At 46.0% G+C, this 23180-nt stretch overlaps 1 protein-coding gene across 1 annotated transcript in view; it reads left to right on the forward strand.

Annotated features, from left to right (window-relative positions):
• The window catches only part of MCF2L2 (MCF.2 cell line derived transforming sequence-like 2), a 132695-nt gene that overhangs the window by 100411 nt on the left and 9104 nt on the right, over positions 1-23180 (forward strand). The window contains exons 21-27 of the mRNA XM_074153636.1: positions 2365-2490; positions 4820-5041; positions 6850-6942; positions 7352-7430; positions 11014-11086; positions 17214-17323; positions 20083-20178. Coding sequence (XP_074009737.1) covers positions 2365-2490; positions 4820-5041; positions 6850-6942; positions 7352-7430; positions 11014-11086; positions 17214-17323; positions 20083-20178 — 799 coding nt within the window. The remainder of the gene's footprint in view (positions 1-2364; positions 2491-4819; positions 5042-6849; positions 6943-7351; positions 7431-11013; positions 11087-17213; positions 17324-20082; positions 20179-23180) is intronic.

Genomic DNA, 23180 nt, shown 5'->3' on the forward strand with positions numbered 1-23180 from the left:
CAGTTTACTTACGGAATTGCCTACCAGCATCATCTTCTGAAGGGCTGCCTGGAAATAAATCCTCCCTCGCTTCTTCAACAAATATTTTGCAATGCTAAGTTGTAAAGTGGTAACAAACAGTCAAAGAAAGGACTTCTATTTCAGAATAAGTACTGCTATTACTTACAGTACTTATATACTGAGCAATAGCAGTATATTATTATAGATATACTGCTATATATATAAAAAATAAGATATTTTATATAGTAAGCATTTTACTGTCCTCCTTACTGTTTTATTTATGGATTAAATTGAATTTGGCTTTATTGGATCAGTGTATGGTCTCACAGTTTGAAAACAGGAGCTGATGCTTTAAACCCCGTCTCTGACATCTGTCCCCGTGTAACAGAACTTCCAGCTCTCCGAACCTGGTATTTTCCCATGGTTGTGACTCAAACCTTTCAGAAGGGGCCACTCCCTTTTGGTGTTTCCTTTTTAAAGACCCAGCAGGGAGCAAATTGTCTGTAACTTTTCCAGGGGATGAATATGTGAACTTCCCTCCTGATTTGGCTGGAACTCGGAGTGGTCCATGCTTGGAATTCTGGTCTGAACCGGGCAACTGGAAATAAATGCTCTCAGGACATTTTTTGAAGATGGTGACTTAAATTTCTGTCTTCATCTCCTCAGTTCTTAAAAATAATATTTTCCGTATGGAAGGGTGATGAAGGGGGATTGCATGCTGTTCTCAAGCCTCTGGATTTAATGAAGTGCCGTGTGCTGTCACGAGATTGAGTGTGAAACTCGCAATAAAGGATTTAGGCTGCAATTTCCTTTGCGATTAGCTACCGTGGCACTGGCCAGATTGTGCCAGTTGAAGCCACGTGAGGATCTGGCTGGCCATTCGCTTCTGCAGTATTTCTGTGACCTGTTTATTGACGTTACACAAACCAGTAGACTCCAAATACTGAAGTGGGATGTTAACGAGGATGCAGCTTCACTGGTGCCAGGAGACTTACATCAACACAATCCAGAAGTAAATTTCACTCTTATTTCTTGAAACGATTCTCTGACAAGGAAGAAAATGCCAAGGTCTTTAGAAGAGCAAAAGTAAACCAGATTCTACTTTTAATTTGAAACATGACTGTAAATAAACCCGAGATTAGATCAAGGAGTAAAATTCTCAGGCAAAACAGGTTGCAGCCATTGGGGTTGAAGCTGGTTAGACCAGTTTTGTGCTTAACAACAACGCAGTGGCAGGGACACCTACTGTGTGTGGGATCAGGAGATGTGTGAAGATGCTGCACTCTTTCCCTGTTCTTACTATAATAAAGATTATTAACGTTAGTAGAGCCTTGATTCATTCCCAGGTGTATTTCTGGAGCATAGTTTCCCTTGACGTTGTAGTCAGCATGAGGAAACAAAACCAACCTCACTCACTGTGCAGTTCTTAGGGGGGTGCTGTTATTGCAAGAACTTATTTCTTAGTTTCTTCACAGCTTGTACTTCTGAAGTGAAATCCTTCTTAACTTGTCCAGAGCTTTGTCCTCTTGTTCCTTGTGCGAAGGTTGGAGGATGCAATAACTTCCCTTATTTCAAGCAGAATTATAATGTTTGATGAAGTTTTGCTAGAGGTCAGACTTGTTCTTCAAAATCACCCCATGTCTCAGAAAAGGTTTTCAAATTTGCAAACGTAGATCTGTAGACCGTAGTGCAGAGGTAGAGAATAAGAGGTGGGGAAGATTTACAGTAATCTGGCCTATTTCTCCCCAAAAAAATTAACAGGTGAAAACCTGTCTTATAGATTAAAGTCTCATTATATTTAAGGAAGAAAGATTTGTGAGACGATCTGATCATAAATCTACAAGCATCTGCTCAGGGAGTGTGAAGTGCTAAGCCTTGATGAGTGGAATGTCAAACTTGCCGAATTCAGAGTAGAAATTGATTTATGTTTTTAACAGTGGCAATAAGTATCTTGTGGAACAAATTGCAGAGGGAAACGTTGAATTCTCTAACACCTGAAATCGTTATATTAAGATTGAGTTTCTTTTCTAGCAGATGTGGAGTGAAAAATCCCAGATGTAATTCTGTGGCATGCAAAAAGTAGTTCATTGTAAATATGTCAGAATGGTCCTGTCTCATCTTAAATGAACCCATAAAACTTGAAAATGTCCAAAAGGTCAAAATGTATGTCCGGAATGACAATCCCAATGAATGTCCCATTTGTTTGTTTTCTTTTTTTTCCTTTTTTCTTTTTTATTTCTTCTCCCCCCCCCCAGTCCTGTTACTTTGTCTATGCAACGGAAATTTCATGATTGTCTTATAGTGGCTTCTGGTGTAAGAAGTTTTCAAGTAGTTTTCATATCTTTTTTTTTTTTTTTTAACCAGGAAATGCTGAAGTGCAGCAAGAATTCGGAGGGTACCGCTGAACTGGAAGAAGCCCTGGCCACGATGCTTGATATCATCAAATCCGTGAACGACTCCATGCACCAGATAGCGATCACAGGATATGAGGTATTGTTTGCTGCTGGTGCTGACCCATCCGATGCTCCTTTCATCACTGATCTCTGACCGTGGCTGGTACGCTTTGCCGGAGCCTGTGCCATGTTCTTGAAGGATGCCACTCCACGACACGTTGTGGTGACCACAAATATGTGTCACCATACAGGTCCTGTGGGGGTGTGAATGTGGGGAGGAAGTGGGACAAATGCAGTCCTTCTGAGTAATCACACCCAAAACTCGTTCGTAGGTGGGAGGTAGTGAGTGTGACAGACACAGAAATTGGCTGAAACTTTGGGATGGCTGTGCAACTCGGGTGCAAAAGGTTTGGGAACACCTAGGGTGGAAAATTTGGCTTCTATTTAAAGTGGGTAATAGAATCTATCCCAGTGACTGGTAAACACAATATCTGAAACGTGGAATAACAACCACAGTACAAATCAGAGGCCACAAACGTATGTATCTCTCTGCTGAAGGTCCACTGAAGTCATATGACTTCTGAGAAGTAGTGATGCCGACATAAAATGAGCCCTGAAGTGAGAAGGGGAAGTGATTGATGTGTAAAGGAGAAACACCCCTGGTGAAATGAGGCCTGAGGGCTATGTGATTGCCTGTTTTGAAATAGCTGCAGGGTGAAAATGTCAAGGAAAAAAAAATGCACTGAGAAGCTGGGTTCAAAGAAATACTACATCAGAGAAACAGGACTGGATACCAGAAAAAGAGTATTTTGTGTGGGATGTGACTTCCCGAGGCAGTGCTGGGGCCTGTACAGAGTTCTGGGTGGGCAGAGTTACCCCGTGTTTCGCAGGATGGAGTTGAGCTCATCCTTTTGCCTATTCCTTACTTTCAAATCTCGGAGTAGTTTTGTACTCAGGAATTCACCGGAGCATTCCTGTTTCCTTTCACCCTCTATTCTTGAATTTGCCAGTCTCCCATGAAATGCCAGGTAGTAGCTCCAAGGACTAGACTTTTGCCTGTGCTTTGTTAGCTGAACTGAAAGCCATGCCGAAGTGGAAGACGGCTGCCGTGTAGCCCCACACTGACACCATTCCTGAGATGGTTTCTTACATGATTATTAAATGGGGTGAAAGTGTGAAAGAGGATGAACCCAATAATTTCTTCTCCCCGTTCCACCTGTCCCAGGTCCTCAGTTGTGATGCCAAATAAACACCTCCCTTAGCTCATGAAACCACACCCCGTCCTGGGGACTCTTTCCCACACAGGCATGGTAGAAAATCTTGGCTAGAACGCCTTTCAGAGAAGGGTATTACACCAGCAGAAAAGCAGGTTTTGTGGCATCTGGTGAAGGCTCCTAATTGCATGGGGTATTCTGCTGCTTGGACCTGTGCACATGCAGGCTTGAGGAGCTCAGCTCTTGTGTAAGAAATTGCTAATATGTCAGTTTGGGGTTGAGCTGGTTGGTTTGTTTGTTTTTATTTTTAGGCAAAGCCACACAAAAAAAAAAAAAAAAAAAAGTAGTAGAGTAAAGTTGGAGGAAAGATGTTTTAGAGATGTTCCCTACTATCATCCTAACATCTGAATACAGGCTGGCCTGGGCAGTTTGTCCGTGAGCTGTGCAGCACCTAAGCTGTTCAGAGGTGTCTCTCACCGCCCATAAACACGAGATACAGCGCACTGTTCTAACAGAGAATAATTGTATTTGAGATAGTGATTAATTCCTCCATTTAAAATAAATTCCCTGTAGGACAGAATATTGCTAGTGTTGCATCGTTTGCCGATGGTGAGCTGAGAGACTATTGACAAAGCTTTTAAAGGCTATTTTGCAATTTGAGAGGGTTACACACCTACATACCTCCAGGGACCAACGTGTGTTCTCAGACATCTAAGCATCGCTGGAGGTTTTGCCCAGGGCCAGCAGCAGCTCACAGCAGAGCAGAAACCAAACCTAGAGCTTTAGAGCCAAGGCCTTTGCTCGGGTATCTGGGCAGCACTGGGTCTTCACGCTGCCTTGGGGTCAGGAGTCTGGAACCCCCGTTCTTGTCAGAAGGTGCTTCCTCTGAGGTCATTGGAGGGGACAGCCTGGGTGTCGGATCCAAAGAGGTCCTGAGACAGACCTCAGACACTATCTATGTGTGGGGAGACAAATTGGGAATTAGGGACATGGAAAACAGTGGGTTAATGGTTACCTGAAGAAACCACACAGGTTTAGCAAGGAGACATGTGAGATGGGATTCCAGCTGTAACAGGTTCCATTCTCCAACACAAGGGATGCCTCAGCACGTGCCTCTGCCCGGGAGCTTAAACACCTCCTGGGGAAAGAGCTGTGCCTGGGATTAGCCAGGCTTGAACGTGACGTGGGCTCTCTCTGTTCCTTGCGTGCCAGGGGGACGTCGGTGAGCTTGGCAAGCTGTTGATGCAAGGTTCCTTCAACGTGTGGACTGACCACAAGAAGGGGCACAACAAAGTGAAGGACTTGGCTAGATTCAAACCCATGCAGAGACACCTCTTCCTCTACACAAAGATGCTGCTTTTCTGCAAGAAACGGGAGGAGAACACAGACGGCCACGAGAAGACAGCTTCATACAGCTTTAAAAATTCTTTAAAGGTAAAAAATGTGATAATGGCAGAGGGAGAGAAGTAAATCTGGTGTTCTCACAACACAGGGATATTTCCGTGTGGAGACTTGAAGAAGGTACACATATCTGGAGCTGTCTCGCACCCCCCTGTAAATGAAAGCTCCCCTGTAATTTTGATCTGGAGACAGACCCAGCCACATGTCCTGCAGCTCCAGGCGTGAACCTTGGCTTTGCAGTTTGATACCAAGGGGCACCTTGTGTGTTCTTGCCCAGCGTCCCAAAAAGGGAAGCAAGAGGGAATGGACCCGCGTCTCTCTTTGTTCTGCCTATAAGCATCCTCCAAGTTCAGCTCTGTTGTGAGTTCTACCATTAACAGAGTACAGCAGATATATTCTGACTATAGTAGCTGCTGGTGAATCACAGTGCGGTACAAATGCCCTTTTATTTGCAAGAGTGACATTTCCAGGTATGAGTCAGGACATTTTCTGTTAAGGTGAGATTCACAAAGTGGCCAGATTTTCCCTTTTAGCACGTTGGTGTGACACTTGTGACTTCAGAGAGCTCACATGGGTCATCAAGTGTAACGCTGCCAGCTTAGTACAGGGTACCCAGGGAAGAATTGTAATAGAACCTGGTTCAAGGAGTGAACCAATTCATATAAACATTTGGTTTCTTCCTATGGAGATAGCAGGAATGATGAAATAGCTGTTTAAATCCTCAGATCTAGTGCTGAGGCAAATCAGAACAAGGGGGATGAACAAATACAGGCAGAAGATGGGAAGCTGGTAAGTATAGTAGCAGCTGGACTTCAAAATTGTGGTTAAGAATCTATCATTTAAGAATCTAGAATTATTTTCTTCAGTTCCTTGTCCATCTTGCCTAGTTGGCACTTAGCTCCTTGCTCACCTCTTTTTTTTTTAATTTTCCTGAAACTGTATTGAATTTTTTTGTGTTGCCTGGAGTTACAGATTTCACTGAATTTCACTGAATTTTTAGAGTTGGAAGGGACCATAAAGATCATCTAGTCCAACTCCCCTGCCGAAGCAGGATTGCCCAGAGCATGTTAGAGCATGTTACTCAGGGCTGCATCCAGGCGGGTCTTGAAAATCTCCAGAGAAGGGGACTCCACACCCTCCCTGGGCAGCCTGTTCCAGGGCTCTGGCACCCTCACCGTGAAGAAGTTTTTTCTCATATTTGAGTGGAACCTCCTGTGTTCCAGCTTGTGCCCGTTGCCCCTCGTCCTCTCACTGGGAACCACTGAAAAGAGTCCGGCTCCCTCCTCCTTCAACCCACCCTTCAGGTACTTGTAAACATAGATAAGGTCTCCCCTCAGCCTTCTCTTCTCCAGGCTAAAGAGCCCCAGCTCTCTCAGCCTTTCATGATGAGTTTCATGATGAGCCTTTCGGATGAGTCGTTAAATCTCACAAAGCTCCGTTCCGTCCCGCTTCCTCTCCAGCCTCAGCGATGGCAAGTTGGAAATACCATCTTCCTCAAACTGAAAATCTGTATAGGTGGGCAAAAGCCAGGATGGAGTTGGAAATCGACACACAGTTCAAGCAAAAAAAAAAAAAAAAAAAAGCGGAGAGGATAAACTCGTGATCACACATTAGCTTGTGTTACTTCTGAGCACTTTTCCCACCCTATTTTTCCTATAACAATCAAAAAGATGAATGATAAATCATATGTTGAGAAATAACATGTTCTGAATTTTACTTCTAATGACTCCTGAAGGTGCGGAAGTGAATGCAGCCTTTTAAAAATGCTTCTCAGAGGATAAAAAGTTTAAAGACTGTTGGCATTTTCCAGATTCCAGCTGCTTCTTTTCTTTTTTGAACAGATGAGCACTGTGGGCATTACAGAAAACGTAAAAGGGGATAACAAGAAGTTTGAGATCTGGTATAATGGCAGAGAAGAAGTCTATATCATTCAGGTAACCACAATCCTTTTTTTTCCAAGGACTATATTTCCTTTCAATTGAACTGTTTTTAAGAAAGTTTTCAGTTTCACGACTTTCACTGTCCTGTACACTCAAGAAACGAGCCGTTGGAAGCTTCATTGTTGTGTTGGCACTTAAATTACCAATTTATCATTGTGAAAATGGTCATAATTTTGGGTAAAAGAGGAAACAAAGTGTGGAAAATTACTTGGAAACTGGACAGAAAAGCAAGGGCAGGACCTTAGATCTATGGGAGCTTTTCCATCTTGAAGAGCGTCCTCTGCTTTGCTCAGTTGGCCACAGTGTTCCAGTCCTTGGGAAAGCAGAGAACAAACGTGGATTGGGGCAGGCAGGTGACTGGCAACCTGCTTTAACCAGGTCTGCTCTTCCCTTTTGTTCTCAGGCATCTTCTGTTGAGCTGAAAAACACCTGGATTTCAGAGATTCGCAAGGTCCTGACAGGACAACTGGAAGCATGTAGAGGTAGGACACACAGAGCAGGATCCGGTAACGTTGCCTTCCTTCTGCAGCTGTGTGTGACAGCGTGGAGCTGGGACAGGTTACAGGACCCTCCAGTACCACCAGTGACATCGGCAAGAACCGACCTTCTGGGATTTAAACCCTTGTCCTGATAAAAAAAAAAAAAAAAACAGAAACCCAAAACATTTGTAGAACTTTAGAAATGGCATGAGTAATTGTTCCATTCACGGATATCCCAAGGAATGTGATTTTCCCCCATTCTTCCTCTCAAGCCGCAGCCCTAGAAGCATCCAGTTACATCAGCACGTGAGGAGATGGGGTCCCCGTCCTCACACTGGGCCTTCTCACAAGCCCTGACACAAGAGATCTCCTTCCACATACATGACCGGACACAGCAACTCTTCCTCTCCGTCCTATCGTTTGTTTTGCTGTGTTGGGTTTTGAGGGGTTTTATTTTAAATCTAGACACTGGCCTTATGTTTTAAATGTCAGTCAGTTATCCCTTCTTTTTATCTGAGTGAGCTCCCTGTAAAACATGATTAATGACATTTCCCTCTCACAGAGATGTCACTTTGGAGGTGATTTGTGATGTGCTCAACCCATGAATGGCTGAAACCTCATAAGGACCTAAAATAATGACACTCTTTCTTATGGAGGATTTTGAACCCAAGACAGACAGGTTATTCCGGGTAGTAAGAGACTATAGTGATGGAAGCTATCTGAGATACTATTCTGTTTATGAACAAGAATGTTCAGAGTACTAAAAGCCATTTTTCAGGCTTTCCTAGGGAAAAAACCCCGTAGCTGTCCCATACAGACGTTTCCTGGGCCCTGGCATTGCTTCTCACCTTGACCTGTCATTTTCTGCTTCTCCATACGCACACCTCTCTTTAAAGCACTGCCAGCAAAGCCTCTCCACCCACCTCCTTCAGATTCCTGAGCAGACTTTGTCCTGGGAGGAAACCTGTGCCTGTGCTTTAACTTTAGAGGTCACCTTTATTTTAATTGTCTGTTTCCCGTAGACAATGAGTTCTTACAGCTTCCTAAAGTGGAGTGGAACAGCTACGCGCATTAGCCTCAGCGATTTAATCCAACCCATAACAATATACTTATTTATAGTGCTTAGTTCTCAGGTCTTTTGTTACTTTTCTTGTCTTCATAGAATCACAGAATGGTTAGAGTTGAAAGGGACCTTAAAGATCATCCAGTTCCAACCCCCCTGCCCTGGGCAGGGACACCTCCACTAGAGCAGGTTGCTCAAAGCCCCATCCAGCCTGGCCTTAAACACTTCCAGGGATGGGGCATCCATGGCTTCCCCGGGCAACCTGTTCCAGTGCCTCACCACCTTCACGGGAAAGAATTTCCTCCTAATATCTAGTCTGAATCTCCTCTCTTCCAATTTAAAACCATTACCCCTTGTCCTGTCGCTACATTTCCTGACAGAGAGTCCCTCTCCGGCTCTCCTGTAGCTCCCTTCAGATACTGGAAGGCTGCTATGAGGTCTCCCCGGAGCCTTCTCTTCTCCAGGCTGAACAACCCCAGCTCTCTCAGCCTTTCTCCTTTTTAATCTGAATTTCCCTGTGGCCAGTTCAGCAGGAACTGCCTAGGAAAGAACTCAAGATTCTTTCCAGTGCAGTTTCAGGACTTCATCTAGGGACTCTCTGATAGGGTTTGTAGTATTTACTTCTGAATTAGGACAGCTGGCTTTACTTAGGCTGCCACAGAAGAGCAGAGGAGCTTATGGAGAAAATGTATGTGTTTAATAGGATGGTGCTAATGCTCCATGTGTGTTTCTAGGCAAGGAAAATGAAGGTGTGTCATCAAGTGAGCATTTGTGAGATCTTTGTAGCACACAAGACCTATATGCTAGAGTTACTATGTATTTTCCAGAGAAAACTATGCAGGAATCAAGACTGAAAGTTTTTGAAAACATTTATATTTTGATATTATTCATTGTTTTGTCTTTAGATCACAGGATCCTAGAATATTTTGGGTTTCAGGGGACCTCAGGACCTCACAGTCCAATGTCCCACTCAAAGCACAGTCAGTTGTTGGTCAAAGCAGCTTACCCAAGACTTTATCCAGCCTGGTCTTGATAACATCCGAGGATGACTTTCACCCTCCTCTGAGCAAAGTCCAGCTTTCCTTCATTGTGAAACCAGCAGAAGGGCAGTCAGAGGGCAGAAATTGTATCTTAAATGCAGTTGCAACTCTTCCCACTGCCTTTTCCCAAGTGGTAGCATGGATCAAAGCCCTTATTACAATACTGAAGGCAGGAAGCAAATGCCTTGTCCTGTGGTTTTAAACAGTTGTTTCTATTCCCAATGACTCATGAGAAAAGAGGCCTTAGTTCATGCTTAATCCAAGACTGGATATTTTCTCCCACTACGCCTTGTAATGAGAGAAGGACGAGGGATGTGTTTGTTTGTCTGGACTGTTTTTAATGACTGTTGTTGGCAGTTGCACAGGGGGTTGGAATGTTGGAAGGAACCAGCAGAGATGAATGAGTGAAGGGCAAAGAAGGTGGCCAAAGGTATGTGATAAATAGTTTAACATATGGGTCATTAGTGTCCAATGACCCACATGTTAAACTATTTATCACATACAGCCCCTCTCCATACTGCAGAGAGCATGGAATGCTAAGGAAGCTTTGGGTAACACCTTGATCCCACCATCCCAAAGAGCAGAATTGTCTCTTGTGGGCAAAGGAATTACGGGTGCAGCTTAAGGGATTTCTGTGAGGCTGTGAATCAGGGGCCAAAACCAGGAATGGAGCTACTTCTGACTCCCCACCCAGATTGTTCCTTTATCCCAGCATTCCTGCCCATAAAAGACTTTAAATTTAATCTTTCAGTGCTGCCCTGGTCCCTTTGTCTGTTCGCCTTTCATTGACAAGAGCTTCCTCTTCTTCCAGAGTGAAATACCTTAGGATCTCAGGAAGCTGAGAGTTTGAAAGCAACCCTTTCCATTGCTCCCTAATCCTCAGTGTCTGACTCTCCTGGCCCTAAAACCCCGGTTGTCGGCATCTTTCTTATCCCCCTTCTCCACTTGGCAGTTACTGGGCATCCCTACAAAGGAGTCTGTTCCTGCCTTGCAGCTATGCAAAAAGAGCGAACAAGTGGCATCTCAGTAACACTTTGTTATTGCTGCTTGTCCAGGATGCTGAGTAACAGCATTTCTTAGAGGATTGGGGATATATTCTACTGCAAAAGGACTGGTGGACATGTGTTGCTAAATCCAGACAAAGCTGTGAGCCACAAAACTTGGATTCTGGGAAAAATGCCAATGTGTCCATTCTCTAGATCCATATTGTGCAGTGAGGTATAGGAAGAGGTACAGAGGAAAGAGGTGGCAGCAGTGGGAGGAATCTCCTGCACTGAAAAAATATGGGTAGAAGAGCTGTTTGGGTGAATTTTCAGCCTTTAAAATCACCATATGCCTTTCTCTTCAAGTGGGAGTATTCCGTTCTGGTTGCAGCAGCGGTCAAAATCTCTCCTCTCCTGGTTCTCTCTCTCCCACCTTCTGGGCAAACAGGGAAGTGACTTACACGGTTTGGAGTAATTTCTCTTTACTTTTTCTTTAACAGAAGCAAGTCAACTGCACCAAAGGATCACCGAGAGCGTATACCATGCACCAATGGACTCCTCCAACCCAAGCAGGTAACGGCCATCGTGGCACATCAGGGCCATGTTCCGTCTTGCCTTTGTGCTTTTGCAGTGCACAAACTCTTATTTTATGTGTTTGGCTTCCTGGGCAGGAACTTACGCAATTGTCTTCAAATTCTTTAAAGACATGTAAATGCAGATAAAGGTTTTGCTCATGGGGAAACTGAAATCATGCTACAGAACTCATTTCAAAGGCAATCATTTGGTTTTGCAAAAGGATCATGAGCTCTGGATTAACTCAGGTTTAGACAAACTGTGTTGGAACGTTTCCAGGACGTTAAATGGAGCTGTCAGCAAATTTTTGTAATGACCCAATTGCTGGGCAAGTTTAACCTAAGTTATAATTGCTGTTATGGTAGATTGCACCCACAGCTCACAAACACCTATGGTGCAGAATGTACAGCAGTTACCATATTGATTAGCACAATTAAAGGAGGTGAGTGTCTCCACCCCGTGTGTCGGGATTTGGTGTATGCTGATTGCTCCCGTGAGGATAAGCAATCCTCCGTGGCTGACCCAGTCTCCAGCAGAGGTGTGTTATTATCAATCCCAGGATCATTCCTGGAAGGGGAAAACAATACAAGTCTTGCCGGGGTTTTTCTGGACGGGTTACCCCGTAGAGCCTCAACTTGTTTAACTCCTTGGATCGAAGATAGTCCCTTTTCCCACTCGGAGTGTCTCTGTTCTGTCTCTTTAAATGCAGTACAGCTGAATAGTAAGGGTGTCTTTGCTCTGTCAGGGCCAGTTTGGAATAGATTATAATAAATACCATGTTCTGCAAAATCCCATTCTGCTGTAATAGAGTTATGGGGGTGAGCTTACCCCAGTGGTTGATATGGTTTTAATTCCTGTGTGAAGGTTTGACTGCCTCTTCATGTTCTGGGTGCTGTTTCCATGGTTTTCTCTCTCATAAAAGCGACAGAAAATCCAAGTACGTTTTTCCTCCAGCACCTGAAGTACCCATGAGCTGGTGTAATTCTTTCCTAGACTGGGGGATCTGCAACTGTTCTAATTTACTGAGGGTGTCTGGTGGAATTGTTGCGCTACCTTAGCCATTGGTAAAGAGAATTTCCAGACAGGCAGCCCCAACAGCCACCCGGGGTCTACCTGGTTTTTGGTTTCTGTTCCTGCAATTCCTTTAATTCCTTTTGTGGAGGAAAAGAAGTGCTGGGAGGTCTCTCAGGGGCCAATTGAGGGGGAGCAGTAGCAGGTGACAGTGCTTGGTCTCGCTTTTGAAAAGCTTCCATCAAGCTTAAAATAACTCCAGTCGCTGTCTCTGAAGAGCAGCTCCAGGAACACCCTCTGCCAGGGCTCGGCTCCACAATTCATTGCCTTCATCCTGGATCCTCGATCGACCATCACTGGGGTTCGATTCCTGAGAGCCACTCTGCGGTGGTTCCTTAACCTGTCTAACACTTCCACCTGTATTTCCTGTTCCTCTGGACACATCACCCCATCCCATTTCTCGCCCACGATTCCTGCCATCGTGCAGCAGCTCTGCCCAGGTGGGAAAGTGCCTTATGGCTCTTTGTGCAGCATTGCCATCAGCCCCTGCGGCTGAGAGGGCATTATATTCTGTGTCCCTTTTAATTTCATCTGGCTTTGCAATGAGATAAGGCTTATGCACAGCTGGGGCTCCCCCAGTGAATGGTTTCAGTATGGCAAAGTGTGCGGTTGTTGAGATAGGAATGCCGTGGGGAGCCTGTTCATGCGTAGCCTGTGTACAAGCAGCCTTTAGAAAGCTCATCTGGAGATGTCATAGGTGGTTCTTTCTCTCTTGCGTGTCTATTCCCCCAGCCCAATATGCCACCCTACCTGTTAGTGAATGGGAATCGCCTAAGGGACTGGGGCCAGCATTTAAAAAGACACCTGGTCCCCAATGTCCATTTGGTTCATCCCCATTTAATAAAGCACTGTCCCCTGAGGGTAAGCACACACACCACAAATGTTCTGTTTGAGTTTCTCTGGACTTATGGCTGCAGCGATCCTGCAAATTGGCCTCTGGAATTGGATTGAGTGGGATCGGTTTTCTAGTGCGGTTTCCCGTTCCACCCCGTGGTCCAGTAGTATTTTCTGTTTTTATAATTGGTCTAGTGGTGAACTGGGGAGGCTCAGGCAGCTGGGAGGGGATTTTCTTCATCTGAGCTGTTGTTATTTGAATCATCCCAAATATTACCATCCCAGGTGTCAGGGGATACTGCTTGCTTTCTAATTCGAACTACGTCGAGAGGTTTTGGAACTTCCATTAACATAATTTCAACACATTCCCCCAACTTCTGTGTTTTTAAATGAGCTTCCTGAAGCTGTTTTTGCAGGCATTCTATTCTAAAAGATAGCAACAGTTCAGTAGCTTTATGTCCCTCTATTTTTGCATATCTTCCATCGTACCATTCGTTTCTTTCCTTTCCTGGTATGCTGCTTCTAAACACCTTCCCAGCATTTTACCAATTTTACCTGTATCTCTTCCAACCTGGGTCGAATGCCTTGCAGCATCTGGCCGCTGCTCTGCCCCTTCCCAGTCACACCAGTCGTCACGGGCACCTTCTCCTGAACAGCCAGGCTTTGGATTAATTCCATGCTTTTGTAAGTAACTGGTGGCACCGCTTGCCATCCTGCCCGCTATGCCAATTTGTTGCAAAATGAGTGATTTTTTGATCCTACACAACTTTGAGGTAGCAGCAATTTAAGATTTGCTGACACTGTTACTATAAACCATGGGATTAGGTTGTATTTAATCATCAGCCAATTCTCAGAGTGATTTAATAAAATTGGTGATAATCAACACAGTGACTTAGTTAAACATTTGAAAGATTCACACCAGACTTACCTCAGAGTTTCCTAAATTAAATCACACCTGCGCTGAGATATAGAGGTTATCCTATGATCAAGACTTTCTTTTTGCAAATTGTGGTGAACTATTGGTTCCGAAAGATCTTTGAACCTTGTGAAATCTAACTACAGTGAATTACTCACTATTCTCCTTCGCTGGCGTTTGTCAGCAGATGATCTTTGAACCTTTCTTCTTCATAGGTATCTGTCAGTAGGTGATCTTTGAAACCTCATCAAATCCACCCCAGGAAGTGTCCCAGCTCAATGGGGACACTGGGTCACAGCCTATCTATAGGAGCATGAGATGATTGATTTTGGTCAATGTTTTTTCCATTTTTGGCCACAACCCTTGTCAAGTAATTCACGTACCTCCCCCATGGGGCTGCAGCGGCAGTTCCAGGTACGGTCAGGGAGTGCCCCATCATCCCAACTCGCTGTACTTTTAACCAGGACAAGAAAGTGTCAGGTTGTCCCAACTCACTGCCCTCGTAACCGAGATCAGAACACGGTGTTGGCTTGTCCTGACATCTCAACGTGGCCCAGGGGTGCTGTCCCACCACAGCGTCACCGTAGAACTTTGGCAGGATCAACCAAACCCGGACACCCCAGGTATCAGCCAGCCTTTGAGAGCTCTGCGACTCGGTGCGACACATTCTAAACACGTGCAGTGCTGTGAACCCTGCATCATATTTTCTCTAGGCTTGGTTACACTTGCTTTGTTTCAGGTTTAAGCTGAAAAGGTTTAAGGGTGAAAATCTTTCAGCAAAAGCACGTTGGGGATAGGAGAAAATTATTCCAGTAAAGTATGAAATGCAATCACAAAAATGTTTGAGATCATCCAGATGCACGGCCCTCTTACAAGGCTCCTAAAGGGAGAATTTTCAAAGCAGAAATTATAGACAAAATACGTCAAGAGAAAAATTAATTAACTCCAGGAAGAAAGGCTGTGTGGTTAGCTATTTGTCCTGGAGTGGATTAAACCAAAGGAAAAATGAATTGCTCTTTGTCCTTGCAGTGCCAACTATGCTGGAGAAGGAGAGGTTAGATGCTTCCACTCCACATGTGGGGTGGTTATAAGGACAGGAAGAATGTGGTAAATCTTCACGAAAGAGCAACGCTCTGGGCTTTCAGGGATGGCGTGAAGTCCAGAGTGTGCTATTGGAAGCAGAGGCCACCTTGATCCTCTGTACTCTGTGTCTCGGGGAGAAGCGAGGACAGGGGCACTGCGGCACGAGGTGGCTGTGCACGAGCTGATGTGAGTTCCTCAGGCTGTGGAGCCCCTTCGCAGCCTGTGTTGGGGTGCTGGGGAGAGACCAGGAGAGGAAGGAAGAAGCTGGCTTTGTGATTGCCACCCACACGGGCACAGTCCGTGTTTACGACTGCTATGACGAAGCCGCCCCAGTTGTGAAAGGCACTGGAAGTCAGCCAGCAGCAGCCAGAGCAACCCTCGTCATCACTGCTCTGCCAGTGGTTGGAGGCTAATTAATTATTGAGATTTCTATCTCACCAATAGGCACCCTCTCCTGGGTTGCCCATCTGCTGCAGTGGCTCTGTCTGTTGGGAACTGCCAAACCTGTGCTGTGACACTGGGGCAATGTGCCTGCAGGAGGCTCCCCCCCCCCGGGCTGGGTCTGGTCAATGACAAAGACCATCCCTTTTCTTGTTTCTCCGCCAGCGCAGCGCCCGGGGCTGCACTGCCATGAGATAAGGCAGGGCTGGAGCTGAGATGTCAGCAAAAGGGACGCTTCGAGCCATCGCCCCCAGTGCAGGCGGCGATTCGACGTCTATAAATCCTCTTCAGTCTATTGAAATTTCTGCTGTAAATTCTTCCCTGAAGTTTCACTGATTAATCCTGAAATGAGATGCCCTGTGGTATCTATTGCTGCTGTATCTCTCTCAAGGGACGGCTGCTGCGTTTCAGTGACAGTGAAATCATCCCTTCGTATTGTTTCTAATCTATTTAAACGTATGAAACTTAAATGGGCTATTGTTCTAACTGCTTAGCTATCTGCTTTATTGGGAATGACTGACTCGGTCATACACCCGTGTAAAAACACCCTGTGCACGTAGACGTACACAAACACTTGGGGTTTTACTGCAGATGCTGTTTCAGAGAAGCTCGAGTGTTTTCTTGGTCTTTCTCACAGCTGTAAGTCTTTAACTCTGTCGGCTGCATGTCTCTCAGTTGTCTCAGCCGAGCTGGGAAGGACCAGAGGAAAAAGAATAAGGAAATTGGAGTGTGCTTTGGCTTTGTTCCCGTGTTTATTTTGAGTCCCATTTTGTACCTGAAATCAGGCTGCAATGGCACATTTTGATGTAGCGTGGGAGGTAACAGACCTGTGTTCAGGTTCCATCAGAAACAGGTCAGAGGTTCAAACACAAAGGAATGAGTCCCGGGCTGCCTTGTAGTTATAAAAGATATTCACAGATCTCTAGTATCCCAAACATTTTTAAAGTTTTTAATGACATTTTGGACCTTCCCTTACAGCAAGAGAAACGCTGTGAATGTTAAGTATCACAGTTCATACGTTAATTGCAAACAGCAATGTGAATGCTGATACATGTTAATAAGGAGCATTTTGGGAAAGAGCATTTCACAGTGTGTAGATACGATGAAATGTGTGGAGCCGTCTGCCACAGATACCAGCCAAACACCCAAAGGGAACCTCCAGGCATTTGCAAAACAGTGAGGATAAGAGCCTGGAGAAACCCTTGCAGCTGGGAGGCCCTGCAGACCCAGGCAGGGAGGTCCTTCCCGGGACAAGGCTGGCAAGAGGGATCCTCACTCAGGTTCAGACAGGGGTATCCCGCTTGGATTCATGTTTCCAAAGAGCAGAAGAAACAGAAGTTGGGGGATCCTGGAGCCAGTGGAATCCGTATGTTCCTCTGTGTGAGCGGCCAGGACCTGTTTCTCTCCTGGAGTCAAACGTACTTACGCTGCAAAACTGGAAAACTGGGTGCCTCTTTCCTATGCTGGTTTCCCCTTCCTCCCTTCCAAATCCGTTGGGCTCCCAAAAAGAGCCTGTGCAGACAGACAGACAGACAGTGTGTTCCTGTTTTCCCCTTGTCTGCTCTGACTCAGCGCATCCCTTGCCGGTGTGGGAAGGGGCAGGGGCTGGAAGGGCTTTTCCCACCATCCGCCTGTGCGGAGGCAGACTTTATAGCACAGGGAATTTTAAAACTTGCCCTTTGTTCCTTAGGCTTCCATGTGGGAGGGTGAAAAAGCACGCGCGGTGCCCCGATAGTTACTAAGCAGGAATGTAACTTATTTTTGCATTTCTTCTGTCCCAAGGTATAGCAGGAAGTCGTCGAGTGTGTATGAAAACAAGTCCGAGACATCAAACGTGGAAGCATCTAACAACAAAAACAGGAATTCCAGTCCCAGCGCCAGGCAGAAGAGAGGTAGGAGCTCTGAGACACAGATTTTCACTTCCAAAGGGTAATATTTTTATTTTTGTGTGCTCATTTCTGGAGTTTGATGGAGTTTGATACTCTAAATGTATGTTGTTTAAACCCAGCGTCAAAAAGCGGGTGCTGCAGAGCTGAGGGACTGCACCGTGAAACTTCCCCAACACCAGGAGGCGTTACCAGATTCAGATTTTTTAAGTCAGAGTTTTGATGCATCACAGCACTCTTTGTATGACTTGTGGTTTTTTTAAATTAGAATTTGGAGGGCAATAGCGTTCGTATTCTAACCTCCTGTGTCCCGGCTAAGTTGGTTTCTAGTCATATTTAATTTTAAGATTGTCTGTGGACTTTGCTAACTAATTTCCTTGCTGTATGGTCAGAGATTTTTTTGCCTCCTCGGTGTATGGGTTCCCTCTAGTGTTTAGTAAATAAACATGCAGGCGGTCACAGAAACTCCCTCTGTTATTTGAAGGCTCAAATGCAATATATTCTATACAAAGCAGGTTAAAATGAACACTAAAAAGAAACTGGAGCTCACCTGACGGTAGCAGGAACAGAAAAATCTTTCAGCAGCAGTTTCCTTTTTCGGGAGCATTTTGAAATGTGAGAGCAAAGACTTTTCTAATAATATAAAAAGGAAAATTGTGAGGTTTTAGGAGATTAATGTCCAAACGAGGGTTAAAGTAACAGCAGGCCCCTTTATAAATAGAGATGGTAAAAAAAAAAAAAAGTGCAATTTTTTTTCTTTGAAAAACAGGCTATTCACCAAAAATGTTTTCATTGCAATAAGTTTTCATTCTGGGGAGAAAGTTATGGGCTCTCGGGGAGACAGGGGCGCTGCCAGAGCCGTCCTCCTTGTGCCACCTGCTGACGGCAACGCTCCCCACGGCCGTGCAGCCAACGTCAACACGGCTTAATTTAAAATACTGTTTTTTTTCTGTAGTACAGAGAGGGAGGGCACTGTGACAAGCTATTTCAGTTCATTGTTCCTATGGTAAGTGCCTGTGCTGGGGTTATCTACATATAAACTGAGCTCTGTGTGGACCTGATGGGTAGATTCACTGACACTATGGGGGCACTGAGTCCTGTGGGACCCCCGAGACCCCGAGTCTGATGGTCTGGCTCAAGCAGGGACAGCGGCAGCAAGTTGCCCTGGGCCGTGTCCTCTCGGGCTCTGAATATCTCCAAGGGTGGACACTCCACAACCGCCTTGGGGATGCTGTCCTGGGCTTTAACCACCTTCACAGGAAGAAGTTTTTTACTGTTTTAAAATGGAATTTCCCATATTTCCATTCGTGCCCATTGCCTCTCGCCCTGTCGCCCTGCTCCAGTGAGAAGCCTCTGGCTCCAGCTTCTTTACTTGCCCCCGCCAGGAATTTATGCACATTGAAAAGAGCCCCCTGAGCCCTTTCCTCTCCAGGATGAACAGTCCCAGGTCTCACTCCCTCCTTGCGTCAGCTCCTGCAATCCCTTCATCATCTCCACAGCCTCTCGCTGGACTCGCTCGGGATGTCCGTGTCCCTCTTGTGCTGGGGGGGCTGGGACAGGATGCAGCACTCCAAGGGTGTCTCCCTTGTGCTGAGCACGGGGGGAACCATCGACCCCCAGACCTGCTGGTGAGGCACAAGTGGGCTCATGTTCGACCTGCTGCCCATCAAGACCTAGTCCTTATTGTGTCTGGAGATGGATTCCAGGACTACTGGAATGAAGGAGAGGGTTTGAAGTAACTCAGGTGGAGACAACATGTCATTAGAGACACCTTCCAGGGCAGGGAATGGCTCCCAGGCCAACACGGGCAGCCTGGAAGCCAGAAACGCTCCCCAGGGCACCTGTGGGCAGCCCCACGGCTGGAGCCACCGCTGGATGGCTGTTCCTCACCAGATCCACCTTCCTGGCCTCGGGCCACCGGGTGGAAGGAGGTGACCCACACGGGTGTAATGCTTCTGTGTTGTTAGATCTGTTCGTCTGACACCCACCTCGCGCTGCGCCGCGGAGCCAGGGCTGTCGGGCTGCAGCCAGGAAGTGATGGGATGCGCTCCCCTTCGGAAGCACAGCTTGGCTGGCTGGCTGCTGCTCCGCCAAGTGTGGATTCACTGTCCCTTCATCTTCCCTTTGTACCTCTGGTCCTCCTTTGTGCCTCTGATGATTTTCACCTGGCAGTGCATGAAACGAAGGGGAGGAGCCGGGTCAGGGTTAAATCCCGAGGCACAGACCCAGGCAGCCACCGCGGGGCTTTTCTCCTGCTCCTTTGCTGTAAAGGTCTGTGTGTTCCCTGCCCGCACAAAGACAGGGGCAGATGCAGAATTTGGCAGGAATATGTGGATCTGGGGTTTCTCTCTAAGTCCACCTCTTCCTGTTCTCCCCACCACCTTGCTGTTCCAACCACAACAGTGTGCTTTCATAGTAAAAGGCACTAGATCCCTTTTAAGGAGCTTGCTGCTAAACTGTATTTTCCTTTGATGAGAGCTACACCCCTTCACCTGTTTTTCTTTGGTTTTGTTTTGCTGCTGTTCGCCATTAAAACTCAGTGAGCCAAACTCAGCCCAGGGGCTCCCTTTGGCTCAGCTTGGTTTAATCACTCTGACCTCATGCCACCTTTCTAATTGATTAGCTCTTGCTCAGGCTGGAACTGAATCAAAATTTCTTTATTTATTTATTTTAAGTTGTCATCTGGTGCTAACCTCTCCTTTCCCATGAGCTGAACAGCTGACCCTTCCTTCCTTATTTCTCTCCCCTCTCCCTCTCTCTCCTAGTTGACGCTTCCACCAGCCTTAACCTTGAGCGCACAGCGCTTGCTCGAAAGCGGTTCACATTGCAAGGTCTTTCCAACCGCAGAGCTCCACCCAAAGGTAAAATCACCCCACGCAGCATTTGGTCTCTGCCCATCCGTCTCCTGCACAGTGTTCCCTCCATCCCATGGTGCCATCCATCACTATTTCCTACAGCGCTGCCGCATCTCACCACCACGCTCCCCTCTGACACACGCCCACGGCTCCGTCTCAAAGGGCCCTTACCCGGCAGCGTTGGAAGGCAGCCTTTGAGTGCAAATAACGTTTATTTCCAGTTTCTCTCAAGGGCCGAAGTGTGAATGTGTTTTAATCCACCAGCCTAACTTCTTTCAGCAGTTCTACTGGCTTGAAGGGATGAGTATCACTGTGTTGTGCTACATGAGATTTTTTTATGTGTTGAACTGTTTGTTGGTTGGACCTCTTTGTTTTTAAAAATGCTGCTCAGCCGTGGTCTAGTGGTTACCCTGAGGAACCGGAATAGGGAAGGTCTGGGGTTTATTGCCATTTCTACTTAATTGTGTTATACAACACTGTAAAATGGTGTGTTCTGAGTCTCTGTGCATGTTTAGAAGGCACTTAATATCCATGAGCAGAGAGCATCGCGTGTTCCTGTGATGGCTGCACAAGGAAGAGGCTTTAGAGGAAAGGAAGAAATGTGAATAGAAATGAAATCAAATGACTATTTGCAATTACTTTCTGAAAAGAAAATGTCATTACTATTTTTATTGCTATGGCTTTTCTCCTGTTCTGATAAATGTTATTTCTTCTGTGAGACAAAGGGTTAGTGTGCAGTGATAGAGAGGGTGAGCATCAAAGGAGGAAGCAGCAAGATGAAAGAATAAAAATTACAAAGTTATAAAGCAGATGAGAACACACCAAGGGCCAGAGCAGCCGTAACATCCTGGCTGCAAGGCTCAGGCTGCACTTGGTGGTAAGATCTAAGATGGAGAAACCAGTTCCAAGTTCTGAACACACAAAAGGGAGCGGGTTTCAGACTCTGAGACCTGGGGAAGTCAATTACAAAATACAGATTTCAGAAATGTGGTAATTGGGGTGAGTTTGGGTCTGCAGTTTTGGTTTGGGCCTCTTGCTCTTGTATCTGAATTTTTCTTGTTGTGTGAAATATCTTGCATTTTATTCAGTGGTTCCGTGCTCCAGAGGGCAAAGCGCAGTCGAGGAGAGTTGGTACCCACCCAGCTGTGGGCACTCTCTGCTCAAAGACGTGCTGGGGCTGAGGAGGTTCCTGGGAAGCTCCTCCCTTACACCAGGTCCCTCTTCACTTCCTCGTGCCGTTCAGTTGCCAGTCGGGTCCCGGCCTGGAGGACGCCGGTTGGGAAAGGGCTGGATGCAGAGCGTGGTGGTTTCTGCAGGCAGTGACACTCCAAAGCCGTGTGAGCACTCCATGGGCTGGCTCCGGAGCTGGGAGACCCTAACAGGGAGCTCCTGCAGGAAGAGCTTGTCCCACTCTTGACCCCTGCGTCTAAGGGTTTGTTACTGGCCATGGCAGCAGATGGTATATGGAGCTAAGCGTGCTTTGCCCAGACCCACCACATCTGTTCATGCCCAGAACACATCAAAGGGAAGGTTTAAACAATGAAATAACAAGGCTAACCAGGGGGAAATCAGGATTGCCTGGTAGGTACCAACTGGCAGCGGAGCACGGATGCTCAAAGCATCACTGAACTGGGTGTGACGGGGTAGAAAACCTTGTCTGTGAGCACCTTGGTGTTTTGGCCAAAGAGATGCCAGTGTCTGGAGGGGACACTTTACCAGCCTGCACTCCAGCGGCGAGAGACCCCAGGACCGGCACCGAGGACCGGCACCGAGGAGCGTGAAAGCCACCACTCCACATCTCCCCCAGCCTTGGGGCAGGCCTGGTTCGTGGAACCAAGCTCACATTCCTCAGGGCTGGCACGGGGTCCCCGAGAGCTGCGTGATGTGGTGTAAATGTAGCCCGACACCGTAATTATAAAGTGAAATTTTCTTTGTCTTTTAATAAGGGCAGTTACAGCAGCCTAAATGTGGGGTCATCCCATTGCAGTGGCCGCTGAGGGCAGCGCTTCACCTCTCCTTTTCCTTCAGCCTCTTAGGAGGTGAATAAGGATGTACTTGAATATATGTGCTTTTAGGAGTAATTCAGTAAGGAAGTGCGTTGGCAGATGCAGAATTTACAGTCTCTGTACAGTGGCCAAACTACAGTTTGAAATTGCAGGGAGGTTTTAAGGAGCTAATGTAATTTCCTGATGTTTTGGCAAAATAAAACATTACAGGAGTTGCAGTTCAAGCAGTCACACTGATTTCTGCTTCACTGGAAACTTACAGTGAATGTGACATTTACTAGGCAGAAATATGGATAAAAACAAAGTAAAGAGAAATGTTGTGTGACTGAACATTAAAGTAAGGAAATGTGAAGATGAGGAATGGGAAAGAATATTTTAAGATCCCTGGCAGGGAAGTCTTCACAGTAGTCTGGTTCTGCGCAGGGTATTTAAACCAGAAATATAAAATCACCTGAAAGTTATTTTGCTGCAGTGCTGTATGCCAGTTAACCATGGAAAAACATAAATGAGAGAGAAAAGAAGAGAGACATAGGAGAAAGGAGACGATTGGGATAGAAAAGTCCCTCCGAGTCACAGGCACCATCCAGGAACATCTGGGAAGATTCAGCAAAGCACAGCAGCACGTGTGAAATGTCTCCACCTATCCCACCGTCGCGGCTTTTCAGTGACAATAGAAACAAGTATTTAATTTTTACATAGATATTTCTTTGCTATTTTTAAAAATCAAAACATGAAAATCACAAATAGTTTTTTAACAAACATGAAAACCTTCAGCAGAATGTTTCCGGCCATTTCTCACACCACGTTCAGCTGAGTTTGTGTTGGGAGAGCGACGTCTTCAAGTCTCTGGCTGAAAGGGAGCTGTGGGGCGTGCGAGCAGCTTCACTCTCTTCTCAACGGAAACACTCGCTTGAGCAACGCAGCACGTGAGCTCGGAGTGGTTTCAGCAGGAGACTAAAAAGTTAATTCTGAAATATTTGTAATCAAGCAAGTTTTTCTCCC

The sequence above is a fragment of the Numenius arquata genome, chromosome 9 (genome assembly GCF_964106895.1).
Source record: "Numenius arquata chromosome 9, bNumArq3.hap1.1, whole genome shotgun sequence".
In the NCBI taxonomy this organism is placed as follows: Eukaryota; Metazoa; Chordata; class Aves; order Charadriiformes; family Scolopacidae; genus Numenius; species Numenius arquata.